The sequence below is a fragment of the Balaenoptera borealis genome, assembly GCF_965194805.1.
Source record: "Balaenoptera borealis genome assembly, chromosome: 16".
Taxonomy (NCBI): Eukaryota; Metazoa; Chordata; class Mammalia; order Artiodactyla; family Balaenopteridae; genus Balaenoptera; species Balaenoptera borealis.
In genome coordinates this window covers 88,429,132-88,453,161 of record NC_138872.1, presented here as the reverse complement: position 1 = coordinate 88,453,161, position 24,030 = coordinate 88,429,132, and the positions used below count along the sequence as shown (strand labels likewise).

The 24,030-nt window shown below is 65.4% G+C and overlaps 2 protein-coding genes across 7 annotated transcripts in view; one reads left to right on the top strand and one right to left on the bottom strand.

Moving 5' to 3' along the window:
• Window positions 1–1,899: 1,899 nt before the first annotated feature.
• Window positions 1,900–5,776, top strand: CYP2W1 (cytochrome P450 family 2 subfamily W member 1; the record flags this gene model as incomplete). The annotated part of the gene is given in 8 exon segments (XM_082362330.1): window positions 1,900–1,945; window positions 2,662–2,865; window positions 2,868–2,938; window positions 2,940–2,948; window positions 3,959–4,125; window positions 4,436–4,585; window positions 4,701–4,787; window positions 5,272–5,776. Coding segments are annotated over 8 exon segments (972 nt in total). The 3' UTR covers window positions 5,510–5,776.
• Window positions 5,777–8,293: 2,517 nt separating this feature from the next.
• CHLSN (cholesin) overlaps window positions 8,294–24,030 on the bottom strand; it is a 98,390-nt gene continuing 82,653 nt past the window's right edge. For 2 of the 6 annotated variants that reach the window (XM_082360626.1, XM_082360624.1), the window contains 3 exons: window positions 17,986–18,146; window positions 13,713–13,794; window positions 10,104–10,759 (listed from right to left, as the gene is read on the bottom strand). In XM_082360626.1, the coding sequence (XP_082216752.1) occupies window positions 10,574–10,759; window positions 13,713–13,794; window positions 17,986–18,146 (429 nt within the window). In that variant the 3' untranslated portion in view covers window positions 10,104–10,573. Of the gene's footprint in view, window positions 9,653–10,103; window positions 10,760–13,712; window positions 13,795–17,985; window positions 18,147–18,744; window positions 18,811–21,411; window positions 21,456–24,030 lie in introns of those variants that run through there. The other 4 variants (XM_082360627.1, XM_082360628.1, XM_082360623.1 and 1 more) reach the window with 4 other exon arrangements.

The following is a 24,030-nucleotide window of genomic DNA, read 5'->3' as shown; positions in this document are numbered from 1 at the left end:
GACAAATATCCAAACTAATACCTACATTCATCAAAGAGTCTGTGTGGGATGTTGTAGTGGCTTCACTGGTGGCCCCACAAGAGACGTACCCGCCTGGCCTTGGCAGGTGTCACAAAGGGAAGGGTCTCCAGACGAGGCCATCCTGGATGAGGGCCGGCCTAGGGGTGCCAGCAGCCCTCTGGAGCTGGGAGACGAGGACCCCGCCCCGCCCCGAGCCTGCAAGGAGCCAGCCCTGCCCACACCCACCGCGCAGCTGAGGACACGTTCCTGCTGTCTGAACGCCCAGTCGGCTGCGGCCCCGGGACCTCACGCAGGCGCAGCCTGTGACACAGGCCGCTGGGAGGCTGGCAGGACCCTTTCCGGGGGCCGGGGCGGGGGCGAGGGGGGCCGGTGGGTGCAGCAGCTCTTTCTAGGAGTTTGTCTGCGAAAGGAGTGGAGCGTGAGGGAGGGATTTTATTATTGTCGTTGCTGTTATTTCAGGGTGCGGGGCGGGGGGAAGGCGCTAGGTGAGCTGAGGAAAGGCAGCAGGGGGCTAGTGGTGCCGGGAGAGATGCCCGCAGGCCCTGCCGGCGCCGCCTGTGGCGACTGCTGGGCTCGGGGCCCGGGGACGCTACAGACAGAGCAGCGCGGGCCCCCCAGGGGACGGGCCCCGGAAAGCTCGGACGGGACCCTTTGAGAGCCATCCACCTCCCCTGTCCCAGACTCTTCTAGAACCTTGCCCCTCCCCCATCCATTCCCCCTTACCTTGGCTCCCCTCCTCCAAGGCTAGGTCACAGGTCATAGATCATCGGCTGTGGCCTCTGTCTCTCGAATACTCACTCTTGAAGCCTAAAAACACAAGTCCCCACCCAGCCCCCCGCCGGGTTCCAGAGGCCAGAGGCCCGAGCCAGCTCCCCGGCCCCGCCGGCCTCCGTCCTCCCCGGGGGCCCTGTGGTTCCCCCAGGATAATCTCCTGCCCTGTGGTCGGAGGGCGATGGCCAGCAGCCCCAGGCCATCTTCTACCGAATCCCTTCGCTGGGACCCGACACACTCGCGTCCTGGGGCCTCACTGCCGACCTCCCTGCTCCGCCCCGCCCGTGACCTTCCCCCGCTGCGCACCCCGCGCTGGACGGGACGCCTCCCAGCTGAGCCTGCTTCGGGGTGACCCCGCCAGGCTGTCGGGGGCTGGAGCCGTGCAGGACAGACGCCGCTCTGCCGGGACCGGTCCCGACACGTCCTCCCCAGCGGCACCGTCCGACTGCGGGGGCCGCCAGCTCCCCGGGGCCCGACCTCGCCGACCTGGAGGGGGAGGCCCCCCACAGGGACCCTGCGTCCGTCCCCAGCGCCTCGGCCACACTGCCCTCCCACCACGAGTGTCCTTCCCGCTCGGCCGCCCGGGCGGGGCTCCCGTGGCCATGACCCGGGCCTTCCCAGCGCCCCTTCCGGCTCAGACCTCCAGGCTCTGCACAGGCTGTTCCCTCACGAGAAGGCCCTTCCTCCTGTGACCCACCTCTCCAGCTCCGACACCCAAGGCACTTCCCGTGGCAAAGTCGCTGCCACACGGGGAGGGCCCTTTTAGGATCCCCGTGTCACCAGTTTCTGTAGCCCTAGCTCCTGGCCGAGCCTGGTGCACGCAGGCACTCAGTAACTGCACACTGGACTAATTAAGTGAACTGTCCTGGGCGTACAGGAGCCCCAGCCTATGCACCCAGTTGGGGCCTTGGTACCGGCCGCTCAGCCCGAATGATCCGGAGACCTAGCAGTCAGAGAGGGGTCCTCCCTCACTGCAGCCCCACGGCTGTGTATCTGGACGGTGTGCCTGTGAGGTAGTGAGCACCCGGTCACGGGAGGTGTGCAAATCGGGGCTCAGAGCGGGTAAGGGCCCTCAGGCTGCCTTGGCTCTGGGGTTTGCGTAGGGGTATGCATGGTGCCCCAGGAGACAGGCCCCGGGGCGAGGGGCCCAGGGGTGCGGATGGGGTCCCCGCAGCCTCGTGTTGGGAGGAGGCCCAGAGCAGGCCCAGCCACTCCTGGCGCCAGCAGCCCTCCCACCCCTCAGAGCTCGTTTCCCAAACAGCACCGCCTCCCCTCCCAGCTGGGCCGCCAGGGTTTAGCAGGCCACAGTGCAGCCCAGACGGGCGGGGGCTCGTGAGCCCGGCCGCCGGTCGCCCAGCCCGGCCCTGCCTGCGGGGTGGGCCCCTCTGAGCAACCCACCGCCTCCCCGAACTCCTGCCTCGTCCCGGCGCAGCCAGGGCCTCCTGCCTGGGTGACAGGGCTCGAAAAGCCACCAAGGAGCAGACCGCCGCTCGGGCGAGCTCTCTTCCGGGGCCTCTGAAGTCCCAGGATTTGAGGCGTTTGCGGTGCAGACCTCGTGAGCCGCTCCACGCCTGGTGTCCCCCCCTGGCCCCAGGCAGAGAGGAGCTGGGCGGACACAGGTGGTAGTGGGTTTGGAAGAGGCCAAGGGGTCCTTCAGAGGGAGGCTCAGAGCCTGGAGAGGACGGGGCCCAGGGCCCCTGAGCCCCGGTTCTGACGCGGAGACCGGGCAGAGGCCGAGACATGTGGGGAGCACACTGGCCGCCATGCTGTGCGCTGCCCAGCGAGGCGAAGCCCCCAGCCGGCCCCCGGCCCCACCAGCCCCCTGCCACAGACTCGACCTCACAGACCACGCACGCCTGTGGCTTTAAGCCGCCTGGCTGTCCCCTGCGAACTGCTCATTCCACATTCTTGGGGTGGTGGGGTGGGTGGAGTGCGGCACGCCCTCCCGGGAGGCCTGTAAGGTGCAGGGCGGGCGGCGCCCCGGGAGGGGAGCTGGGGCCTCGCCACCCGCCGTCCGCACGGCCCTGCTGCTGCTGGGGCTCTGGGGGCTCCTCCGCACCTGCACCCACACCCCCTCCCCGGCCCCCCGCTGCCCCTCATCGGGAACCTACATTTGCTGCGTGTGTCACAGCAGGACCAGCCAGCCGCTGAGGGAGGTAGGTCAGGGCAGGCACGTCCTCAGCTGGGCTCTGCGCCTGGGCCCGGGGCCTGGCCCCTGCCAGCCCTGAAGGCACCCCAGCCCCATCTCGGGAAAGCTGAGCCCCCCAATTTCCAGGATCCCTGTGGGGTGGGAGGTTTGTGCCCAGCCTGATGCTGGGCCGACAGGGGACATAGGAGGCCCAAGTGCCCGCGTCGCCTCGGGGAAGAGAAACATATTCCACCCCACAGGGAAATGGATGGGCGGACCAAGGAGCAGGGGGCCAAGAGTGGCAGGCCCGGAGGGCTCACTGGAGAAGGCAGCCTTTGATGAGTCCCTGCAGGAGGGCCAGGGTCGGGGGCGGCAGAGGTCTGGCGATGGAAAGGACCAGGACCAGCACAAAGATGTGCCCGTGGGCCAGGTGGGACGCCTGCTGGGTGCGGCTCCTCCCACCTGGGCTGGAGGCTGAACACCCTCGCCCACCTTGAGCCGGTGAAGCAGAGGTACAGGCCCGGCCCCGCCCTCGAGGGCCATCCAGCCAACCCCACCCCCGCCCCCCACTGAGCTCCAGCTCCCATGATCACTTGGCTGAGGTGCTTCCAGGACCCACCCATGAGGCTGCCTCGTGGCCCCCAGGCCCTGCAGGTGGGTGGGAAGCCGTGATGACCCGCGAAGTCAGGCTGCAGGCACCAGGGTTCTCAGGCCCTGTGCCCAGTGCCGGGCCCTGGAGGCCACCGTCTGCACGCTGGTGGCAGAGCGGGCAGTGGACAGGAGTGGCAGGCCCTGCTCCACCCGTGTGATCCACGGCAACTCACTTCCCGCCCCCAGGCCTCAGTTTCCCCATCTGTAAAGTGGGGAGACAACAGCTCTCCCGTCTCAGGCAGGGGCGCTGGGAGGACAGAAGGGAGGGGGCACACACAGAGGCCCAGGGGCCTCCCTAAGTCCTCCGCATATGGGCGGGCGGGGCCTGAGGGGCTCCCAGGGGACCTGGGGGTGGGGCAGCAGGCTGATCCCTGCCCGTCCCGGCAGCTCGCGCAACAGTACGGGCCGGCGTTCACTGTCCATCTGGGGCGCCAGAAGACGGTGGTGCTGACCGGCTACGAGGCGGTGAGGGAGGCCCTGCTGGGCACCGGACAGGAGCTGGCCGGCCGGCCCCCCATCGTCATCTTCCAGCTCATCCAGGGAGGCGGGGATAGGTGTGCGGCGGGGTGAGGGGGCTTCCGCCAGGCGGAGAGGGGCCAAGGAGAAGGGTCAGTCCCCTTACCTCCGGCAGCTGGGGGAGTGCTCCCAGTGTGGCCCAGGGGGAGCGCCAGGGTGTCCACGTGGCAGGCTGGGCGCACCAGGGACCAGGGCACACCAGAAAGGGCAGGGCCAGCCGAGGCCAGCTCCAGGGGCCAGGCTTGGGGGAGGGAGTGAGGCCCCAGCCAGGCCCCCGCCCCGTCGGTCAGCCCCCCGTTGCTCCCTCCTGCATCACCCGGGCTGCTCACGGGGGTGTCCGGCCCGCAGGCATCTTCTTCTCCTCCGGGGCGCGCTGGAGGGCCGCCCGCCGGCTCACCACACGCACCCTCCACGGCCTGGGCGTGGGGAGGGCGCCCGTGGCCGACAAGGTCCTGCAGGAGCCGAGGTGCCTCACGGCACAGCTGCACAGCGACGGAGGTGAGTGGGGGCCCGTCAGCTCTGAGGCCTCTCCCCACCCGCAGGCCGGCCCTTCCCGCTGGCCCTGCTCGGCTGGGCTCCCTCCAGCATCACCTTCATGCCCCTCTTCGGCCAGCGGTTCGACTACCGGGATCCCGTGCTCGTGTCCCTGCTGGGCCTCATCGACGAGGTCAGGGTCCTCTTGGGGACGCCCAGCCTGCAGGTGAGAGGTCGCTGCTCCCAGCTTGGTGGGTGGGGGCAGGGAGAGCTGGCTGCCGCCTCGGGGGAGCAGCACGGCCGGCCCCAGGCGCGCGCTTCCGCCGGCCACGTGACCCCAGGCCGGCCCCCTGTGCTCCTGGGAAACGAGGGGCTGGGTCCTCGCCTCCGCCTCCACACCTTCCATCAGTAATAGAGGCATCTGCTCAGAGGTGCGGGTGGGACCCGGGCATCTCTTCCCCGGATATGGGGCTCGATGCCCCGCAGGCCCCCAGCCCTTGCACCCGGGGTCCTCCTGCAGGGTCAGGAATCACGGGGATCAGTCCTGATTCTCAGAACCCCCAGGGCTGTGTGCATTTCATTCTTTTCCAGAATGTAAACTGTTCTCATTTGTAGCCACCATTACCAGTTTTAACCATAACGTGCTTAGGCACGCACGTTGAGGTGGGGTACGCACATATGCTGGCACGTGGCTCACGTGTACTTTTCAGGCCCATCTCTCCAGGACCCGAGCCCGTGGGCGTGGGGCGGGCACTCATGGCTTGGGTCCTGATTCTAAGTCATCCCTCGCGGCTGGAGGAGGCTCGGACGGGCAGGAAGATTTGGCCTCCGCCTGAGAGCAGCCTGGCCGAGTCCGGCCAGGGAGCCCCAGGAGGACGGAGGCCAGAGGGTCAGGGGCTCCAGGGAGACAGAATGTTCCACGGCCTTCCGTGCCTGTGCCCCGTGTGACGGCTCACATTCTGGGGGACACGGTGGTGCGAGTGTAGCCAGAGGGCGGCTGACAGCCGTGTCAGGCTGTGCCGTGAGCCCCGTTTCAGTCACCTCCCGGGACATCCCGCTGGGCCCAGGTGCAGGACCCAGAAAGTAAGGCGCGCTTATTTTCTAACTTATAAGAATAGGTGTCAAAATGAACCACTTTCAAAGGTGATGTTTAAGTTTTCTCAAAAGAACCTGATTGGTTGGTTGACGTTTTATGGCGGTTATTTTAAAAAGCCATCCTGCTGGGTTGGAAGGGGTAGATCCTGGCAGAAAAGGTTTTAAAAATGTGCTGCTCAGACTTCCCTGGTGGCGCAGTGGTTAAGAGTCTGCCTGCCAATGCAGGGGACACGGGTTCGAGCCCCGGTCCGGGAAGATCCCACATGCCGCAGAGCAGCTAGGCCCGTGAGCCACAACTACTGAGCCCACGTGCCACAACTACTGAGCCCGCGTGCCTAGAGCCCGTGCTCCGCAACAAGAGAAGCCACTGCAATGAGAAGCCCGCGCACCGCAATGAAGAGTAGCCCCCGCTCGCCACAACTAGAGAAAGCCCGCACGCAGTAACGAAGACCCCACACAGCCAAAAATAAATAAATAAAATAAACAAATTTTTTAAAAATAATAAATAAATAAAAACACAAATGCGCTGCTGCTCTGGGCAGCCCGGCCCCACAGGTGGCCTTGGTGGCTTGAACGCAGCGGAGGGGGCAGGGGCGCCGGCGGGCAGAGACACAGCTGGGAACAACGGTGACCCCGGGGTGTCCTTGCATAGCGGAGGGAGTTGGGGAACCCTGTTTCTGGGCCGAGGCTCTGGCGGGGATGGGTCTTCATTGGGGGGACGCGCCTGGGACGTCAGGCGGGGGCTCTACCCCGTGACCTCCAAGCCGGTGGCCCATCGTGCGGGCCTGGGCTTCCCGGGCCGGCGCCCAGGCACCCAGATCACTGCAGCTTGGCGCCCTCAGGCGGTGGGCTGCTCGTCACCTGCCCCAGAGCACCTCCGCCTCCCACCCCAGGGGGCGGTCACCCCGAGTCCAGATGCACATCTGAGGGGGACTGGGCAGAGGGCTGGTGTGAGCGAGACCCTCGTCCCCCCTAGTCCAGGGCTTGGGCCGCACACTCTCGGCAGGGGACCCAGGTCTCCATTCTCAGGCTCCCCTTGCCCCCGCCTTGAAATGGCCAGAGCCGGACCAGCTGGCCGGGGCCCAGGAGAGCCGAGGCCACCTAGCCTCTGGGGACACCGATCCCTTCCCCTGCTTTATGTTGACACGAACGCAGCACGTTTTGCCAAGTTTGACGTCTGTCGTCTGAGACACGAAACCACCCTCTGGACCCACCTGCCGGACTCAGACAGCCTGAAAGCTCCTTCAGCTCCCCAGCGAGGGATGTGGGACCAGGAACGGGACGGTGGACATCTGCCCGGCCCCTGGGGCTGCCCCCCGACCCTGCCTAAAGGCAGAAGCCCTCCCCGCTACCCAGTGTGCAGATCGACCCCTGGGTGGGAGCTGACGGGTCAGTCATCTCACATTCTAGTTGGTTTTGTTTCATTTTTTAAGATATTCTTCTTACTGTGGTAAAACATACAGAACATAAAACTTATCGTCCTACCCACTTCTCAGTGTCTAGTTCAGGAACATCGAGATCATTCACACTGTTGAGCAACCATCAACACCATCCGTCCACAGAACTTTCTCGTCTTCCCAAACTGAGACTCTGTCCCCATTAAACACCGACTCCCCGTCCCCTCCCCCAGCCCTGGGCCCCCACCCCCTACTTTCTGTCTCTGTGACCTTGACTCCTCCAGGGGCCTCGCAGAAGTGGAATCACACAGTATTTGTCCTTCTGTAACGGTCTATTTCACTGAGCATCATGTCCTCAAGGTCCACCACGATGTGCCAGAGTTTCCTCCCTTCTAAAGGCTGAGTCATAGCCCGTCGTACAGATGAAGCACCTTTGAACTGCTCACCCTTTGTCGGACACTCCAAGCTTTAGATCCTGTTTCTTGCTGGCTGTGCGGCTTTTGGGAGAAGCCCCCGCGGGCAGACGTCCGTCAAGGGCCCCCTGGCATGGTGGGTCAGGAGGGGGCAGCTGGGCTGGACGTGAGGACTGGGTGCACGTGGGTAGGTCAGTCCCTGGACAGTCTGCTCCCACGGCTGCAGTGCCCCGGCCTCTCGGTCTTGAGGGGGACCTTTGGGGGCCGGCGGGTGGCCCTTGGTCCAGACCTGCCTTTGGTTCCAGGGCTGGCCCCTGGCCACACCGCATCAGCCCCTAACCACAAGCGAACTCTCCAGAACAGACATACAGGCTGCGGTCCCAGCTCCTGGGTCTGCAGGGACTTGGACTGGAGACGTTCTTCCGTGAGTCCAGAACCCAACGGTGTTGCGCGGCCGCCGCCCACCTCGCAGGGCAAACCCGTGGTGGCGGAGAGCACACTGGGGGCAGGGGTCCCGGCTCGGGCGTCCAACTTCCCGAGGCCCCTCTGTCTCAGCTTCCTTCCCGCCGCGCGGGGGCGGCACATCAGGGACACTCTGGCTGGTCACCGCATCCTTACAGGACCGACGGGACACGCTCAACACCAGTTTACCCAAAGTGGACGCGAACCTCCTGGGGGCGCAGAAGCAGCTGAGTCCCCACATCCCACAGGCGAGGCCAACAGGAAACACCTGCTTCTCGGCCATAAACATCACAGCTACTGGCTCCATGGCGGTGGCTTCCTCGGAGGCCCGGGTGCCGGGGGCTGAGGCTTCGACAGGCCAGGGAGCTTGACCGCACCCCAGAAAGCCCCGCCAGCCCCCGCCAGCCCCATCCTGATCCCTCGCGGTGCCGTGACCGCTGGCCTGATGGACGCCCGGGACGTCAACAACAGGTGGGGGAGCTCCACCCGCCCCCTCAGGGAGGTGCCCCTCAGCCCACGGCCGGACGCCGCGCCGGCGAGCCTCGTACCCGCGTGCGGCCACCAGGCTCAGACCCTCCCCACCAACTGGCCCCTGGGGCCATCAGAGTGCCGCCTCTGACCGCACAGGGACCCCAGGAACCGCCCGGATCCTGAGCTTGCTCCCGCACCACGTGACGCATTGCCTCCCCTGCGCCTTCCGCAGGGGACGCCGCAGAGGACCGCACTGCACGCCCTACGGGAGCCCCCCAGTCGGCGTCCGAGGGCCTCTGTGCACGAGTGAGGGGAGCGCCTGGCTCTCCTGGGCCGCTTCCCATTAACAGGAAACGAGGACCCGGTACCCACCACGTTTCCCTTTTTGATTTGGCTGCCAGGAAACCCAGAGCTATGTTCTTGATCAGTCAACCCGGATTCCTTAAAGAGAACATGCCGCTTCCCTGTGCCCTGTGGACCTTCTTTTATTGCACGTCTATTTCTCAGTGTTTTTAAAATGCCCCAAAGCTGAGGGACAGTCACGTTGGCACCGGGCGGCTGCATCACCCACAGATTATCTGCAGAACCGCGATGACTCGTCGTCACAGGGTGCTTTCCCGTCGGGGACCTCACCTCACCTGAGGGCCTCCAGGAGGGCTGGGCCTCCTCGCTCTGTCTCCAAGGGCTGCAAGGCCGAAGGAGGTGCCTGGCCAGTGGCTCCCACCCGGAACTAGACGTGTGTGCGTGTGTGCCCAGTGGGCGGGGGGCACGCCAGATGCCCCTCAGGGAGCAGCACAGCAGCCCCTTTCATGGGGGGGAGCAGACGAGACCTCGGCGTGGACAAGACTCGCCACATGGGGTGGCGTGACCCTGAGTCTGGGGTCGGGGTCACAGGTGAGAAGAGGGAAAGGCCCCAAGTGGTCAGCGAGGGACCTGCCCGGGCCCTCGAGACGTGTGGCCCTCCTGGGCTCGGGTCACCCCTCCTCGGGCCACCACCCCCACCTCCGCCATTCAGACACTGAATGGAACTGAACTGAACTGGGGACGCTCCTCTGAGGCGAGATCCCCGAGGGCCACGGTCAGGGCCCAGCCGAGCCAGGAGTGGCCACAGGAAGGCCCGGGGCCTCATTCTGGAATAAAGGGCCCCCGTTACTCACGGGCGGTCAGCACGGAACTCACGACAGAGCTGCCCACGTGACGCAATCTCTCGGACTCTGCTTTCCTACTGCCCCCTGGTTACGTGGCTCACAAACCTGCAACGGGAGCAGGACTCCGGGCTCGGCCCTGCTCTGCTTCACTCGGGGCACCTGGGGCGGCTCCTCCCCCATCACGGCGGCCTCGAAGCCACGCGGGGCCCGTGCGTCTCCCAGGCGGGAAGCCGACCACGCCCGAGGGGCAGAGCATCACAGGCTCGGTGGAGTTTCAAAACTGCACAATCACCCGCCACCACGTCTGACTGTCTGTGGAGACGGCCTGGCCGCACGCGCTCCTCCGGGGACGGGGGACAGAGCAGGTGCCTCCCGGCTGGGCAGGTGCGGGAGGGCAGCGCGTGGCCCCTGCTGACACCTGGAAACATGGCCTGAAGAGCAGGAGTCAGCCTGCAGCCAGAAGACTAGACGAGGGGCTCGCCTGGACGCCGTCCCGGGAGGCCACGGAGCCCACGCCCCACAGGCAGGGAATGAGTCACACGACAAGAGCCACGGCCTCCAGAGGCCAGTTTTTATTGGAAATGCACCCCGGTTTTCCCTGTAAGTGGCCAGCGGAGCCGTGGCCTGCCTGAGGAGGGAGGCGAGATGGATAAGCCACAGCCCAGGCCCCTAGGTGAACGCAGGCAGGTGCCAGGCGGCCGGCACCGAGGGACCGCCAGAGCCATGGGGGGGCCCAAGCCCCCACACGGATGGACCACAGCTGGCGGGGAGGGCCAGCTCTGGTGACCTCTAAGACACCCCTGGGACAAAAACAGGCATTTCCCTCAATAAGCAACTTCCTTGGGGGCCTGAGGGCCACTGGAAGGCCAGCTTATTTCAGAGTGACTGCGTTCTGCTGTGAAGGGGTTAAAACTGTCATCCCCTATAAACAATTTCTGGCCAAGGAATCAGGAGAGAGAAGTGGTCCCTCCCAGGGTCAGGGGCCAGGAGGACAAGGGACCCCACCCCCCACCCCCAAGCCGCCTGCTAGGAGAGCAGCTGCAGCACCTGCCGGACGCGCTGGGTCCTCCCCGGCAGCGGGGCGTCGGCGCCAGCACCCGCTTCGTCCAGCTCCCGCATCAACACCTCCGCCTTCTGCACCGTCAGCTCGCGGGCCCGGCCCCTGAGCCCCTCCAGGTAGGCCAGCAGGGTGGAGAAGTGCTCGTCGGGGACCTGGACGGGGCAGAGAACAGTCGTCAGGGCTGGGCGGGTGGCGCGTGGAGACGCAGGATGTCCACGCAGGATGTCCGCACTGTGGGCCCCGGGCCTGCGAGGGGACCGTCCAGCCCTCAGCACCCTCAGGCCGGGCCCCGAGGAGTTGCTCCAGGACGACGGGCTGGGGGAGGTGGAAAGGGCGGCCAGCCCGCTGTCCTCTGCTGGCCCCCGTTCTTTTCCCCACAGACTCCGGCTTGCGTTCCAGAGGCAGACGTCAGTTTTCACGCCCTCCTGAAATGCCACTAAATCAACAGTAAGCAGATACGTTTTTAAAGAGATAAATCGGGCTTCCCTGGTGGCGCAGTGGTTAAGAATCCGCCTGCCAATGCAGGGGACATGGGTTCGAGCCCTGGTCCGGGAAGATCCCACATGCCGTGGAGCAAATAAGCCCGTGCGCCACAACTACTGAGCCTGCGCTCTAGAGCCCGTGAGCCACAACTCCTGAGCCCGTGAGCCACAACTCCTGAGCCCGTGTGCCATAACTACTGAGCCCGTGTGCCACAACTACTGAAGCCCACATGCCTAGAGCCTGTGCTCCACAACAAGAGAAGCCACTGTAATGAGAAGCCCTTGCACCGCAACGAAGAGTAGCCCCCGCTCGCCGCTACTAGCGAAAGCCCGTATGCAGCAACAAATACCCAATGCAACCAAAAATAAAAAAATATAAATTTATTAAAAATAATAATAATAAAAATAATAAAGAGATAAATCTCTTAGAACAAAGAGAGTAGAGGAAAAGATAAGAGTGACAACGTTTTGGGGCTGGAGATGAATGATGGTGACTCAGCAGATCTGATGAAGGCGAAGCTTAAGCTGAGAAACGCAAATCATGCTGCAGACCATCCCCGCCCCCAAGCCCGGGACTCCAGAACTGGCTGTGTGGGCACTTCTGGAAGTGAGAGTAAAGATGGGGCTAAAGACAGGGGCGACGGGAAGTCCACTTCAAAAGCAGCTAGTGACTCACACTGACTTCAAAACCTGAGGGCCACAGGGAAGAGGGGCAGGTGCCCTGAGCTGGCCCAGTGGGGAGTGGGCGTGGGGCTGTGCAGGAGTGCAGGGTGGTCCTGGGCAAGGAGGAGCGGGCAGCACCCCCCAGCCTGGGGCTCCGATTCCTGCAGCGTCGCTGGCTTGGCCCGGCCTAGGCTTTGCACCCCGCTGTCCCCGACCCGCCCAACAGCCACGGCCTGATTTCAGAACTCAGCTCACAGGTGCCTCCTCCACGGAGGGTCCCCCACCCCCCATCAAGTGCACGCAGGGCAGAGTCCGCCCTCAACTTCCCCGCCGGTGGAGCCACTTAACAATCGTAATGAAAGCTACACAATCGTCACAGATGGTGACGACGGCCCCAGATAAATGGATTACAACCCACTGAATAGAACAGGAGAGTCCACGCTGATGTGGGAAGTCACAGCCCACTGGAGCGGGGGGCAGCAAAGCTCTTCCTTATCGGAGACGGGATGAAGGAAACAGAAAAGCCCCAGACAGGGTCACCGAGGGCTAGTGAGAGTGACGAGAGATGGGGCAGCCCCCAAAGACTCGTGCCTGTGACTGAAAGAATCAGTAACTTTGTAGGAACAAACCCGACGGCCACCACCCGCGTCATGTGATCAACATCGACACCAAGCCACCACGGGCCAGCTACGAGGACGAACACATACATTTCCCCGAGTCCGGGTGGGGATCTAACCAACCACGCCGGCCACGCCCTGCCACACGACTGCCCTTGCAAGCACATCAGGGTCACGAGGGTCGGTAAGATGAGGCGTGTGCCGGACCGGACAAGACAGAGGGGCAGACACCGGGTGAGTGCGGTTCTCGACAGGCCCCGCCCAGGGATGCCACTGAGCACGTGGAGTTAGTAGTGACCACGTGACGTGGAGCCCCGACTCAGGCCGGGTCGTTGTCCCGTAGGACGCCCTGATGTGCAGCAGGCGCACACTGGAGTGTCTGGGGGTGATGGCATCTCCCAGCCCCGGCCTTATAGCTACACCCCACGAGGATCCACAGGGGGAGGGCGGAACTTCCAAGCACGCGGACGCTGGCCTTCCTGGAACGGCAGCCGCCTCCTGCAGCTGGGAGCCTGGAGCTCCACGGATGAGTCTGGCCGCTGGGCAAACCCGGCAGGGGTTCTGACTCCCCGACACCGAGCGGGTCCCTCCCCCTGAGCCCGGGTTTCATCTCTGGAAAACGAAGGGCTGGACGGGGTGCTCCCACAGGGCCTCCACGAGCGCCACGGTTTCTTCGTGATCATAACCCGGCCAGGCCACGGGAAGAACAGGCCTCAGGAAGGAGCTTCTTGGCCAGGGAAGGGGGGCGGGGATCGAGGGGGCTGTCCTTCCCACACCCCCCGCTGGAGGGGAGGCCGAGTACAGAGGGGCTTGGAGACCTCGGGCCAGTGTGGTCCGACCATGCCCTGCCAGCCGGTCCTTCCCACCCATCACTGGGAGATCTGACCCCATCCTCCCCAATGTGCACAGACCTCCCCCCCCCCGAGTGTGCACGGACCTCCCCCCCCCGAGTGTGCACGGACCCCACCCCCCCGACTGTGCATGGACCTCACCCCCCGAGTGTGCACGGACCCCACCCCCCCGATTGTGCACGGACCTCACCCCTCCCAATGTGCACGGACCTCACCCCTCCCACCCTGAGTGTGCACGGACCCCCCCCAAGTGTGCACGGACCTCCTCCCCCGAGTGTGCACGGACCTCACCCCTCCCACCCCGAGTGTGCACAGACCCCCCCGAGTGTGCACGGACCTCCCCCCCCACCCCGAGTGTGCACGGACCTCCTCCCACCCCGAGTGTGCACGGACCTCACCCCCCCCAAGTGTGCATGGACCTCCCCCCCACCCCGAGTGTGCATGAACCCCCCCGAGTGTGCACGGACCCCCCCCCCCCGAGTGTGCACCCACCTGGTCACGGTCATACATATGCAGCAGCAGCCAGGTCTGCCTCGTCTTCTGAAACCTCCAGTTCTTGTGCTGCTGGGCCCAGCTGGGGAGGCAAGGACACAACGTCTCAGGTTCTGCACAGGAGCCGGAAGGCCTGCACCCACTGGCCTGGGGGGTCTTTCCTTGGCTGGGGGAGGCGGGACATCTGCAGAGGACCCTCCCAGCGCAAGGGCGCGAGGGGGCTCTCAGGGGTCTGCGCCAGGAGGACCGTCACCTCCGCACGCCTGCCGGGGGCCCTCGGCCAGGACGGCAGGACCGGGGGACACAGGGCCACTTTCTTTCAGCTCTGCACGTCCATCGTTTCGCGACTCTAACGTGAACACTCTGAATTTCACAACCTCAGTCCTTCTTCCAGAAACGTTTACTGTGCAGGACGGCAGGACCGCCGACTGGAGCAGGCATGGCCTTCACGCCGTGAGCTGGGCGTCAGGGAGGAGCCAGGAGCCCTGACCCCGAGGGCCACGCAGGGGTCCCACTGGTCCAGCCTGCACGTCACCACCCAAGGGCCTTGGACGCACCGGGCCCCCAGGTGACGAGGACGCTGCGGCAAAGCGCGGCTGGTCCCGTAGAGCCCAGGCTAAAGGGGCCCGTGGAGGAGGAAGCAGGCCACGTCGGGAGCCAGTGCCCAGGGGAGACCCGAGCGCTGGGACGGACAGAGGTCTGTGTGTCTGGGACCCGGGCGCTGGCGGCCGTGGAGGGGGCAGAGCGCGGGCACCGGGGCTGCAGGACGGAGGGAGGGTCGGCCTCCCTAACCGCCCAGCCGGTTCATTCTCTCGGGACAAGCAGCCCCGCGGCCGGCGGCGCTAAGGCAGAAGCACACGCTTCACGCCTGTGGCGTTTCCCACGTGCCGTGACACGTGATGGCACAGCCACCCAGGCCCCACCCCATGTCTGCCCGGGGACCACGGGCACTTCGCGTGGCACCACCGAGCCGGACCTGGCCACAGCTCCTGCCCTCCTGGGGGACCAACACCCCGCCTGTGCCTGGAGTCCCGGCTCCAGCGCTGAGTGGGAGGCCGGGGTGACGTGTGTGCCCATGACAGGGCCCGGCTCAGGCTTCTGCACCTGCAGGGGCGCCCCACCCGGAGGAGGGGGAAGGGAGGGAGGTGGGCGACTCGAGGGAGGGGAGGAAGAAAGGGAGAGAGGAAGGGCCACCAGGCTGGGGAGTCAGCGGCCCCTGGCCGTCTGCTCAGGCTCCTCTGCTGGCCCGACTGGGAGGGGGCGGTCTGTGCGGGCCACCGCCGCCCACGGGACCTCTCCCTGATGCCAGTAATGACGTAACTGTCTCTCGGCTCCAAACCCACCGCTCATCCTCTGCCTGCGCAAGTGGAGATGGGCCCTTCAAGATGTTTCCTTCCCAGACGGAACAAAGTTACACAGAAGATGCTGGACACACGGGGTGGGGAGGAGGGGGCTTCCTTCCCAGCACGGGCAAGCAGCCCTCTCTGGTGCCCACGTCCACAGTGCCCCCCGTGGTTCTGCAGCGCACCGCTTCCCAGAAGTCTGCTGGCGCGTCTCCCGTGACCTCCCTGCTGCCCGTGTGCCCCTACGCTCCCTGGGCTCGGCCCGGCCCCTCACGTCTGCTCCTGTGCGGTCTCCAGAGGGCTCTCGCTCTCACTACGGTCAAGCAGTCTTTATAATAAAGAACACCGCCGCACTGGCCCCAGTTCGGTTACTGTGTCGTTCCACCCGCGTCGCGCCCTGGCCAACTCATCTGCCCTGGAAGACCTCGCTCCTCCCAGGGTCTCAAGGTCCCTCCTGAGCTGCCAGAGGGTTTGGGAGGGAAGGACCACCTCAGGCCTGGCTCCCTCACTGCTGCGTTGGTGACGTGGAGGAGCTGGGCATCGGCCCGAAGCGCCCCCTCCCCCGAGCCCAGGGCTCTGAGCAGGGTCAGCTCGACCCTGTGGTCCGCCGGGCCCCAGAAGCGGCTCGGGTGTCTGGAGCATCGGACTGGCTTCGGATGGGCTGCCCGGGCCCACGGGGGGCAAAGGGCACCCGGCTGGAGGCCTGGGGGGTGTGCGGCCCCACGGAAATCCACAACGGGCAGAGGAGGCTCCCAGACACACCAGGACCACGTGAATGACGACCGAGTGACCACGCGGGCCCCCGGCCCCTCCCAGAAACGCCTCCCCAGGAGGCAGGGACCCACAGATAGAGCACCTGCGTGATTTTGGCGAGCAGGGCAAGTGAGAGGTCAGAGGTCAGCGGGAGGGAGCGCAGGCCCCGGGGGCTGAGGGCCGGGCCCGACCCTCTCAAGGGGGTGCTGCACCACGGGCGGCTCCCATGAGCACGCGGCTCTCGGCGCCGTGAGGTCAGGGACGAAGGATGTTCCTACGACCCAGACGGGTGAGAGGCAGGTACAGGCGCTGGGCCCCGGGGAGCGCGGGGCGGGGCCGTCTGAGCTGCTGAGTGGGTCCGCTGCCCCCCCCAGGACCTCCGTCTTCAGAGCACTCCCCCGAGTGACAGCGGGGCCCGCAGGCGCCTCTCTTGGCTGCCTTGTACGGCCGTGTTCACCATGGAACATATCACCTCAGCTGCAGGTGGAAGGTGCCGGGACGGGACCAGGTGTCAACGAGGGGCCTGCTGGCCACCCCTGTACCCCCCACCCCCTGAACACAGCCCAGGGCCAGGCCCAGGGTCAGGGGAGGCCGCCGGGCAGCTCCCTCCGCCGGTGCGCAGGCTGGGCCTCCCCTCCCGCTGGGCTCCACGTGGCCCCCGCCGGCCAGCCAACGGTGGCCCCTGCAGGGCGAGGAAGGCAACCAGACTTCCCTGGGCGGGGAGGGAGGCACTGAATCGAAGGCGTGTTTCCTACAGGGAGGCGGGCAGACCTTAACAGGAGCAGGCCCCCACGAGGAAGGGACGGCGCACTCGCAGATCCCAGCAGAGCCGAAGGAGGGCTGCTCCTGGGGGCTCCGGCAGGCCCAGCACAAGGCCCGAGGCTCCCCAGGGCACCCGTTCTGGTTACAGCCTGTGCCCCGCTTTGTGCCAGAGCAGGCTCCGGCTGGGGCTGGGGGAATGGCAAGCCCCAGTCCATCCAGCAGGTGGGAGCCCTGCCCGGGCCCAGCGGGGCCCCAGGCTTGGGAGAGACGCGGGGTAGCGTCTGATGCTCTGCCACAGCCTTGTGGGCTTCAGAGACAGCAGGGGGAGCGGGAGGGGGGAGCGGGAGGGGGACGGGGGCAAGGAGGAGGGGGAGACCCGAACCCTGGGCTGCCTGTGCAGCTGACTCATCGGTGCTCAGCCCGGTCCAGGAATCTGGAAGATTCCGCTTCATACAGAGCCAGGGCAGCTGGGCAGCTCCTCCTTCCCGGAAGACAGGGCTCTGAAATGCCCCTCTGTCTCCACGGTGCCCCTCCCAGCCTATCGCTGGGTTCACACACGTCCTCAGGCCCCTCTGCCCTTCCAGAATCCTCTGCAGGGTCCCCAGAAACTCTGTTCCTGAACCGGCTCCAAGCCACCAACCCCAACCCTTGGCTGGATCTCGAGGATTCCACGAAAGAACACAGGTTCCTGGAGGGACATGTGGGGTGTGTGCGACGTGTGACGATAGCGATGGTGGTGACAGCAACAGTGCTGATGGTGGCAACGATGGTGGGGGGGTGACGTGGATGGTGATGTGGGGGGGGTGACGTGGTTGGTGGTGGTGGTGACGTGGATGGTGATGTGGGGGGGTGACGTGGTTGGTGGTGGGGGTGACGTGGATGGTGATGTGGGGTGGTGACGTGGATGGTGATGTGGGGGGGGTGACGTGGTTGGTGGTGGGGGTGACGTGGATGGTGATGTGGGGGGGGTGACGTGGTTGGTGGTGGTGACATGGATGGTGACGGTGGTGACGTCGGTGGGGGTGGTGACGTAGGTGGGGTGACGAGGTTGACAGTGGCGGTGAGATGCCATCTTCAGCACATGGCCCGTGAGTCTTTCATGGTGGCTCCAAGGCCATGATTTTGTCAGGCGGTCACAACACTACGAGGGACAGGTGAGTGAGACTCTTTACCTGCATTTTGTTGATCTGAGATGGAGGCTCAGGGGTAGCCTTGCCCAAACGCCCGCAAGTACTGACGTGTCACCGCTGACCCCGACGCTTGAAGCTGCGCTTCCGGGTGCCAGACGCCCAGGCGGGGAGCAGGCGGCTCCCCTGGCCCCACAGACACACCGCGGAGGCTGCGACCACCCGCCCCCCAGGGCCCTGAGCCCCCGGTCCGCGTCCGCCTGCCCGCATCCCTCCGGGGCCGCGCACCTGCACAGGTAGTCCAAGGCCAGCGCGGCCCCCGAGCGCCTGGCTGCCGGGCTCTGGGCCACGGGGACGCCCGCTTCCTGCAGCCGCCTCCGGGCCTCTTTCTTCCGCTCCTTCTTCAGCTTCCTCTCCAGGACCCGCTGCTCCTCCGGGGACGCAGCTCCCTGGAAGCAAGGGGACCGCCATCAGGGCTTCGGGAGCAGGTGCCACCGCGGCTCCCTGGACCCCGCGGCCCACGCTGGGCCCCTCGACCCGGGATCCCGGGGGAAGTTCTGTGGGGTGGGGCGGGTGCTGCACGCGCCCGCCGAGGACCCCCCCCAGGCTCCAGGGGCGGCAGGAGGTGCCTGGGAGAGTCTCTCTGGGGCTGAGCGGGAAGGAGGTGCTGGAACCTGTGATGCGATCCCCCACCCCCACCTCGCAAACCAAACAAGAGCGGAGTCCAAGGTCTCCTGAGCTCCCCAGAGTCCGGACCCAGCGAGTTCACTGTGATGCAGGCCGGGAGCCCTGGGGACCCGGCCACGGCCCCAGCACTTCCAGGGAGGCCTCTGGCGCTGGCCCCACACACCCAGCGTCCACAGCCCCCATCCCGGAGAGCAAGGCACAGCGGGACCCCCTCTCGTGCCCCGGCAGGCAGGCCGTCATAAATGCCAATCCCTGACAACCTCTGTGTTCCCACTCCACTCCCGCTCCTTCCGGAATCTTCTAAAACAAAAGAGCTGCTTTCCCCAGCTCCTCCTTCTCCTTAAACCATCTGGGATTTACCTGCCGTGGAGCTTCAGGGCTGTACCGGGTGACTCCTGGCAGCCCTGACATGGGACACACAGCCCACCTGCCCAGGAGGTGCCTCCGGATGGGGCTCAGGGCTCCTTTCTTGGGGAGGAGTGGTGACCTGCCGCCTTGCACAAGTGCTCTGTGCAGACCTGACCCACACTGCACCGTAGCCGGGCGGAGAGGCAGGGAGACAGTGAGGGGGAGAGGGAGGGGGAGGGGGAGGGGGAGAGGGAGGGGGATGGTGAGGGGGGAGGGGGAGAGGGAGAGGGAGGGGAGGGGGAGAGGGAGAGGAAGAGGGAGGGGGAGAGGCAGGGGGACGGTGAGAGGGAGAGGAAGAGGGAGGGGGAGAGGCAGGGGGATGGCGAGGGGGGAGAGGGAGAGGGAGAGGCGGGGGACGGTGAGGGGGACAGGCAGGAGGCTGGAACAGCCTGGAGGACGGGGCAGCAGGGGCTCTGACCACACAGCTGCCCGAGGGGTGTGTGTTTGCTGTAAAAATCACAACCATGCCTAAAACACCAACGCCAGTCACAGACTTCCGCTGACAGGGAATAAAATCAGATTTTTAAAATAGGGTATTCTTCACTGGAGTAACACTGGCTCATAACGTTATGTAAATTTCTACTTCTGCGGACCCGACAGCGTGCTCACGACCAAACCTTCAGTTTCCATCTGTCACCCTGGGGTTGAGCCTCTAACTTGCCCCGCCCTCCCCCGTCCCTCCTCTCTGGTAGCCATCACCCCGACCTCTGTATCTTCGGTTTGCCCGCTTGTGTCTTAGATTCCACGTGAGTGAAATCACACTGTCTGACTTATTCCAGCACTACTACACCCGCCAGGCCCTTCCACGTTGTCACAAATCCGAAGTGGGGTGCGCTGGGGTCTAGCAGACACACCCCCTGGCTCACAGAGAAGCTGGCACTAAAAGCGGCAGGCCAGCCCTGCCCCTCTGAGCCACGCAGGGGGGCATCGCACCGGCCACCAGGCCCTAAGTCCCGGGGAAGGGTCAGGGCTGGGGACTGGCCAACACTGACCCCCAAGGGAGGCCAGCAGGTTGGGCAGGTCTGGGAAGGGAATGGAAGGGTCAGAGGCATCTGCCCCCAGGGTGGACGCCCCTCGCCCCCCACCATGGCTCCCGCTGTCACTAGGACACGGTGGCGTCCTCCAAACCCAGGTCCGGGCCCCTGCCGCCCAACCCCCTCTGACCCTATGGGGCGCTGGCTGCCCCCCGAGGCTGGAGGAGCCCGGTCACGCAGGAGACGGGAGCCAGGTCCCGCTCCCTGAGGGCTCTTGGGTGCTCTGCGGGCCCACTGATGGCCCGAGGTGCCACTGTCCCCACAGAAGGGCACAGGAAGGAGGCTGGAGGGGGACATGGCCAGGGCTCTAGTGTGGGCCTGGGAGGGAGGGGACGTGGACCCCGGCAGTCCCATGGAGGGGGGCACCTGAAGGGTCCAACCGCCTCTCCTGGGGCTGCTGGAACGTCCAGCGTTAAGGACCTCGGTCTTGTATTAGGCACGGACTCTGGAAACTACAAAAAGGGCTTCTTTCAATCACTCTCGCTTTGGCCGGTGGCGCCCCTGACGTGGCAGCGGTGGGAACCCACACTCCGTGGCCCCCGAGCGGAGCTGTTCGGAGCCATGGGGCCCGGGGGCCGGGCCGGGGGCCGGGGGCCAGGCAGGACACGGGGGCGCGGCAGCCAGGGGAGCGGGGGGCCCGGGGCAAATGCTGAGCTAACTGCACTCTCAAGAGAAGCTGGAAACACATGTTTACAGGTGAATCTCCTAAACTTTAAATGCTGGCGATTCCAATTAAACAACATAGGCTACCGGGCCAAACCCTGGTGTGGACCGCGTGAGGAAGCCAGCACCTCTGACCCCCTGGGCTCTGCACACCTGCCCAAGCCCCAGGGACGGTCCCCCTGTGGGACCTGCATCCTTTTCCTAAACTCACTCAGGCCTGGGGGCCCCTGCCCCTCCCGCTGGTACTGCTGGCGGGGGGACAGCCCGCAAAAACACCAAGACCATCTGGAAGGAACGCAGGAGTCAACAACCGCAGCCTGGGCGGGCCCTTCCGGGGACCAAGTTTCAGGGGAAGGAGAAGCCTCACCCCCAGAAAGCCCTGCGGACCGTGGCCACCCCGGGACTCGCTGCAGGCCAGGCCCACTCCTGGGGAAGGCCTGGGGCCAGCAGGGTCAGTGCTGGAACACAGACCCCGTCTCCCCAGCTCCGCACGACCACGGGGAGCTGACCGCTGGGGTCTCCTCGGAAGCGCCACACCGCGCTGCCGCTCCAGACAAAACACAGGACCTCGCACGAAGTGAGGTGAAAACTTACATTTCAGCAATGTATCCCCCTCTCCAGTTAGAGCTCTTGAGGGTTATGTTTCAAAGGGCACAAAAACAAGTCAACCTGTGTGGCAGAGCTCTGGCAGGATGTGCACCCAAGCTGATCAGCCAAGGCCGCCCTGGAGGGCCCCGAAGGACCCCGGAGGTCCGCGGAAGGCCCTGGAGGGCCCTGGAGGACCGTGGTGGAGCCTGGAGGAGCCTGGACGGCCCTGGAGGTCCAGGCACGAATTGCGTCCATGCATGAAGGTCTGCGTGTACCGTGTTAAGTAACGTAGCACACGGGTGATCAGAGATGCATTTAGCACTTAAATCCTTACCGGCTTCTGGGCAACGTAGGCACTGAGTACATCCAGGAAATGCACTAAATAAACAACAAAATAAAAGGAAACGTGCTGACTTCTTACGGGAACAGCGACACAGAGAAAACACAACTACACGAAGGAAACATCCAGCCCCGTGACTCTGGGCAAGAGACCGAGCAGAAACGGCATGACCTCGATTTGGAAAGGTTTCCACAGGCTCAGTTCAGGCAGAGAACCCTCTGATTTGAAGGAGGACAGGCTCGGGTCCTTCAGGCCAGGAGGCCCATCAGCCCTTGTCCACAAGCAGGGCGCCTGGACCCCTGGAGGGCCTCGTGCTCTGGCCACCGGCCCTGCCCTGACCCCGAGACAGGCGGTGTAACCGGTCACACCCCAGCCAGAACCAGAAAATGGAAACCCACAACGCTTCCCCCATAGGAGGACCCCGGGGAGCCCAGGGGGTCCTGCAACTTCAAGGCACTAGAAGCAGCAACAGAATGTGCAGGGGGACCCCCTCTCCCTCCGTGACCCCTTGGCCCCTTGAAGCGAGGCTGGCACCGACCGCCGGCACCACAGACGGGCCTTCAGTCCCCGGTTCCTTCGTTGAGGACTGGCCAGGAATGCAGATAAAAACGGGACACTCTGGAAGGACGGTCACCGTGGGACCGCTGCCACCACGGGAGGACCCCTTGCCTCGCACCTCCCCAGCCGCTTCCGTGATGGGGACAGGCCTGCCCTGCCCCTGCCGGTGACACTACAGGGGTGGGGGATTGGGGCCAAGACTCAGGGAGTAGCACCAGAGCCTCGGTTCCTGGCCTGCGGGCACGGGGCCATCAGGAGACACTGTCAGGGCAGGCGTCCCGCAACGCTCCATCGACGGGGCACAAGAGGCCCCCCCGTCCCCACTGCCTTGTGAGGGCGTCCCAGGTTCCAGACGGGCCTCTCTTCCAGCCACCTTTTTCCTTCCCTCCAGTCTCAAGGAGCAAAGTCTTCATCTATGAACCGAGGCTGACCCGGGAGGGTGGGGCAGGCCCAGCACAGACCCGGGAGGGCACAGAGGGGCCCGTCTGCTAGATAGGTCGGTTCTCCTTCTCTGGGGCTCCCAGGCACCCCAACCATGTGTCAGGCTTTCAGGTGAGGCTTTCTCGAGTTCTGTGTGCATTTGGAGACGGGCGGTCCTGGGGCCCCCTCTGTCCCAGTGTGGTTCCCCCCAGGGCCTCTCAGGCCCCACTCTGGGCAGGGCACCTAGACCACCACGACCTCCCCGACCTCCCCACCTCCCCGACTTCCCGCGTGGGCTCCCACTGGCCTGGCTCGGACCTTCTAGTCAGCTCCCGCCCAGGGCTCTGAACTGGATTTGCCCGGAGGCCCCAACGCACAGGAAGGGGTGGGGGGGGGTCTGGCTCTCCACGCTGGGGGTCACAGGTCTGGGGAGGAGCCAAGGAAGGAAGGGTCAGCTGGGGTGGCCTGAAACGGGCCGTGTTTGGGGGGCCCCTGCTGCCTCATGCTCACGGGTTACACCACACAGCTGCGGGGGACAGGGTAGCCCGGGCGGGGGTCTCCTGCCTGCAGACCCTCTGGTCTTCCCCCAGCTCAGGACTCAGGAGGGGCAGGAGCGCGTGGGGCCGGGCAATTCTGAGCCCCGTGCTGCCGGGCCTCCGAGCTCAGGCCCCGAGCCAGGTCCTGCTCAGCTGGGGGGCGTGGGGGGGAGAGGGAAGGGGACGACTGACTGCGGGCTCTCTCTAGAAGCTCTCAGGGGAGTGACCCTGACACCAGCAGAGGTGGGGGAGCGCCGGGGGCGTGGGCTCAGAGGGGCCAACCCGGTGGGGAGAGGGCAGTGACCGTCACCCACGTGCTCCTCAGAAGCCTACTTCAAAGAGCATCAAGCTCAGCGTCGGGGTCCAGCTTCCCTTCCATCACCCGCAAGTGCCATTGGGCAGCGGTGGCCGCGCAGGTGCTCTGATGACGAACCTGGGCTCGGCTGGAGCCAGCAGTGCAGGGACCACCCCCCGGGTGGAACTTCCAGGCCGGGGTCGGGGGTCGGGGGTCAGGGGGGGCTGCTCCTTGCTGACCACCGACACACGGGGACAGGGTCATCGGCCAGCCTGCTGACAGCAGAGGCCGGGGTGGGGCCCCTAAGCCACCCACTCTGTCCAGGCGAAACCCATCAACCACAGAATTAGGGGACTAGAAAGGTGTACGTTAAAAATCCTTGCCAATGAAACATGAGCCTGAACCAGGGATGAGCTGTAAGGCGTGACCTGACCCCAGGGTGAAGGCTGGGTTTAGGGTCAAAGTGACCCTGAGGTGGCGGGGGCAGGGGCCCGGGCAGCACGAGCAGTCCCGTCACTCGGCTCAGCTGTTTGTCCACAGGCCGGACAGCGTCCCCAAGGGCACGGCGACTCTCCCGAGGTGGTCAGAGCGCAGGTCCCGCCAGGCACCCCCCGCAGAGCGACCCCTAACCACAGGTCTCTGTCCAAACACCGCCGAGGCCAGGAGCACCGGCTTCTCTCCCGGAAGTCCCATGGAGCCGGCTGAACCTTGGAGCGACGGGAGCTCAGGGGTGGAAGGGAGGGCACCTAAGAGGAAGCTGGTCCCAGACTTGGCGCCTCCCCAGGCCACACAGCTCCCTCTTCC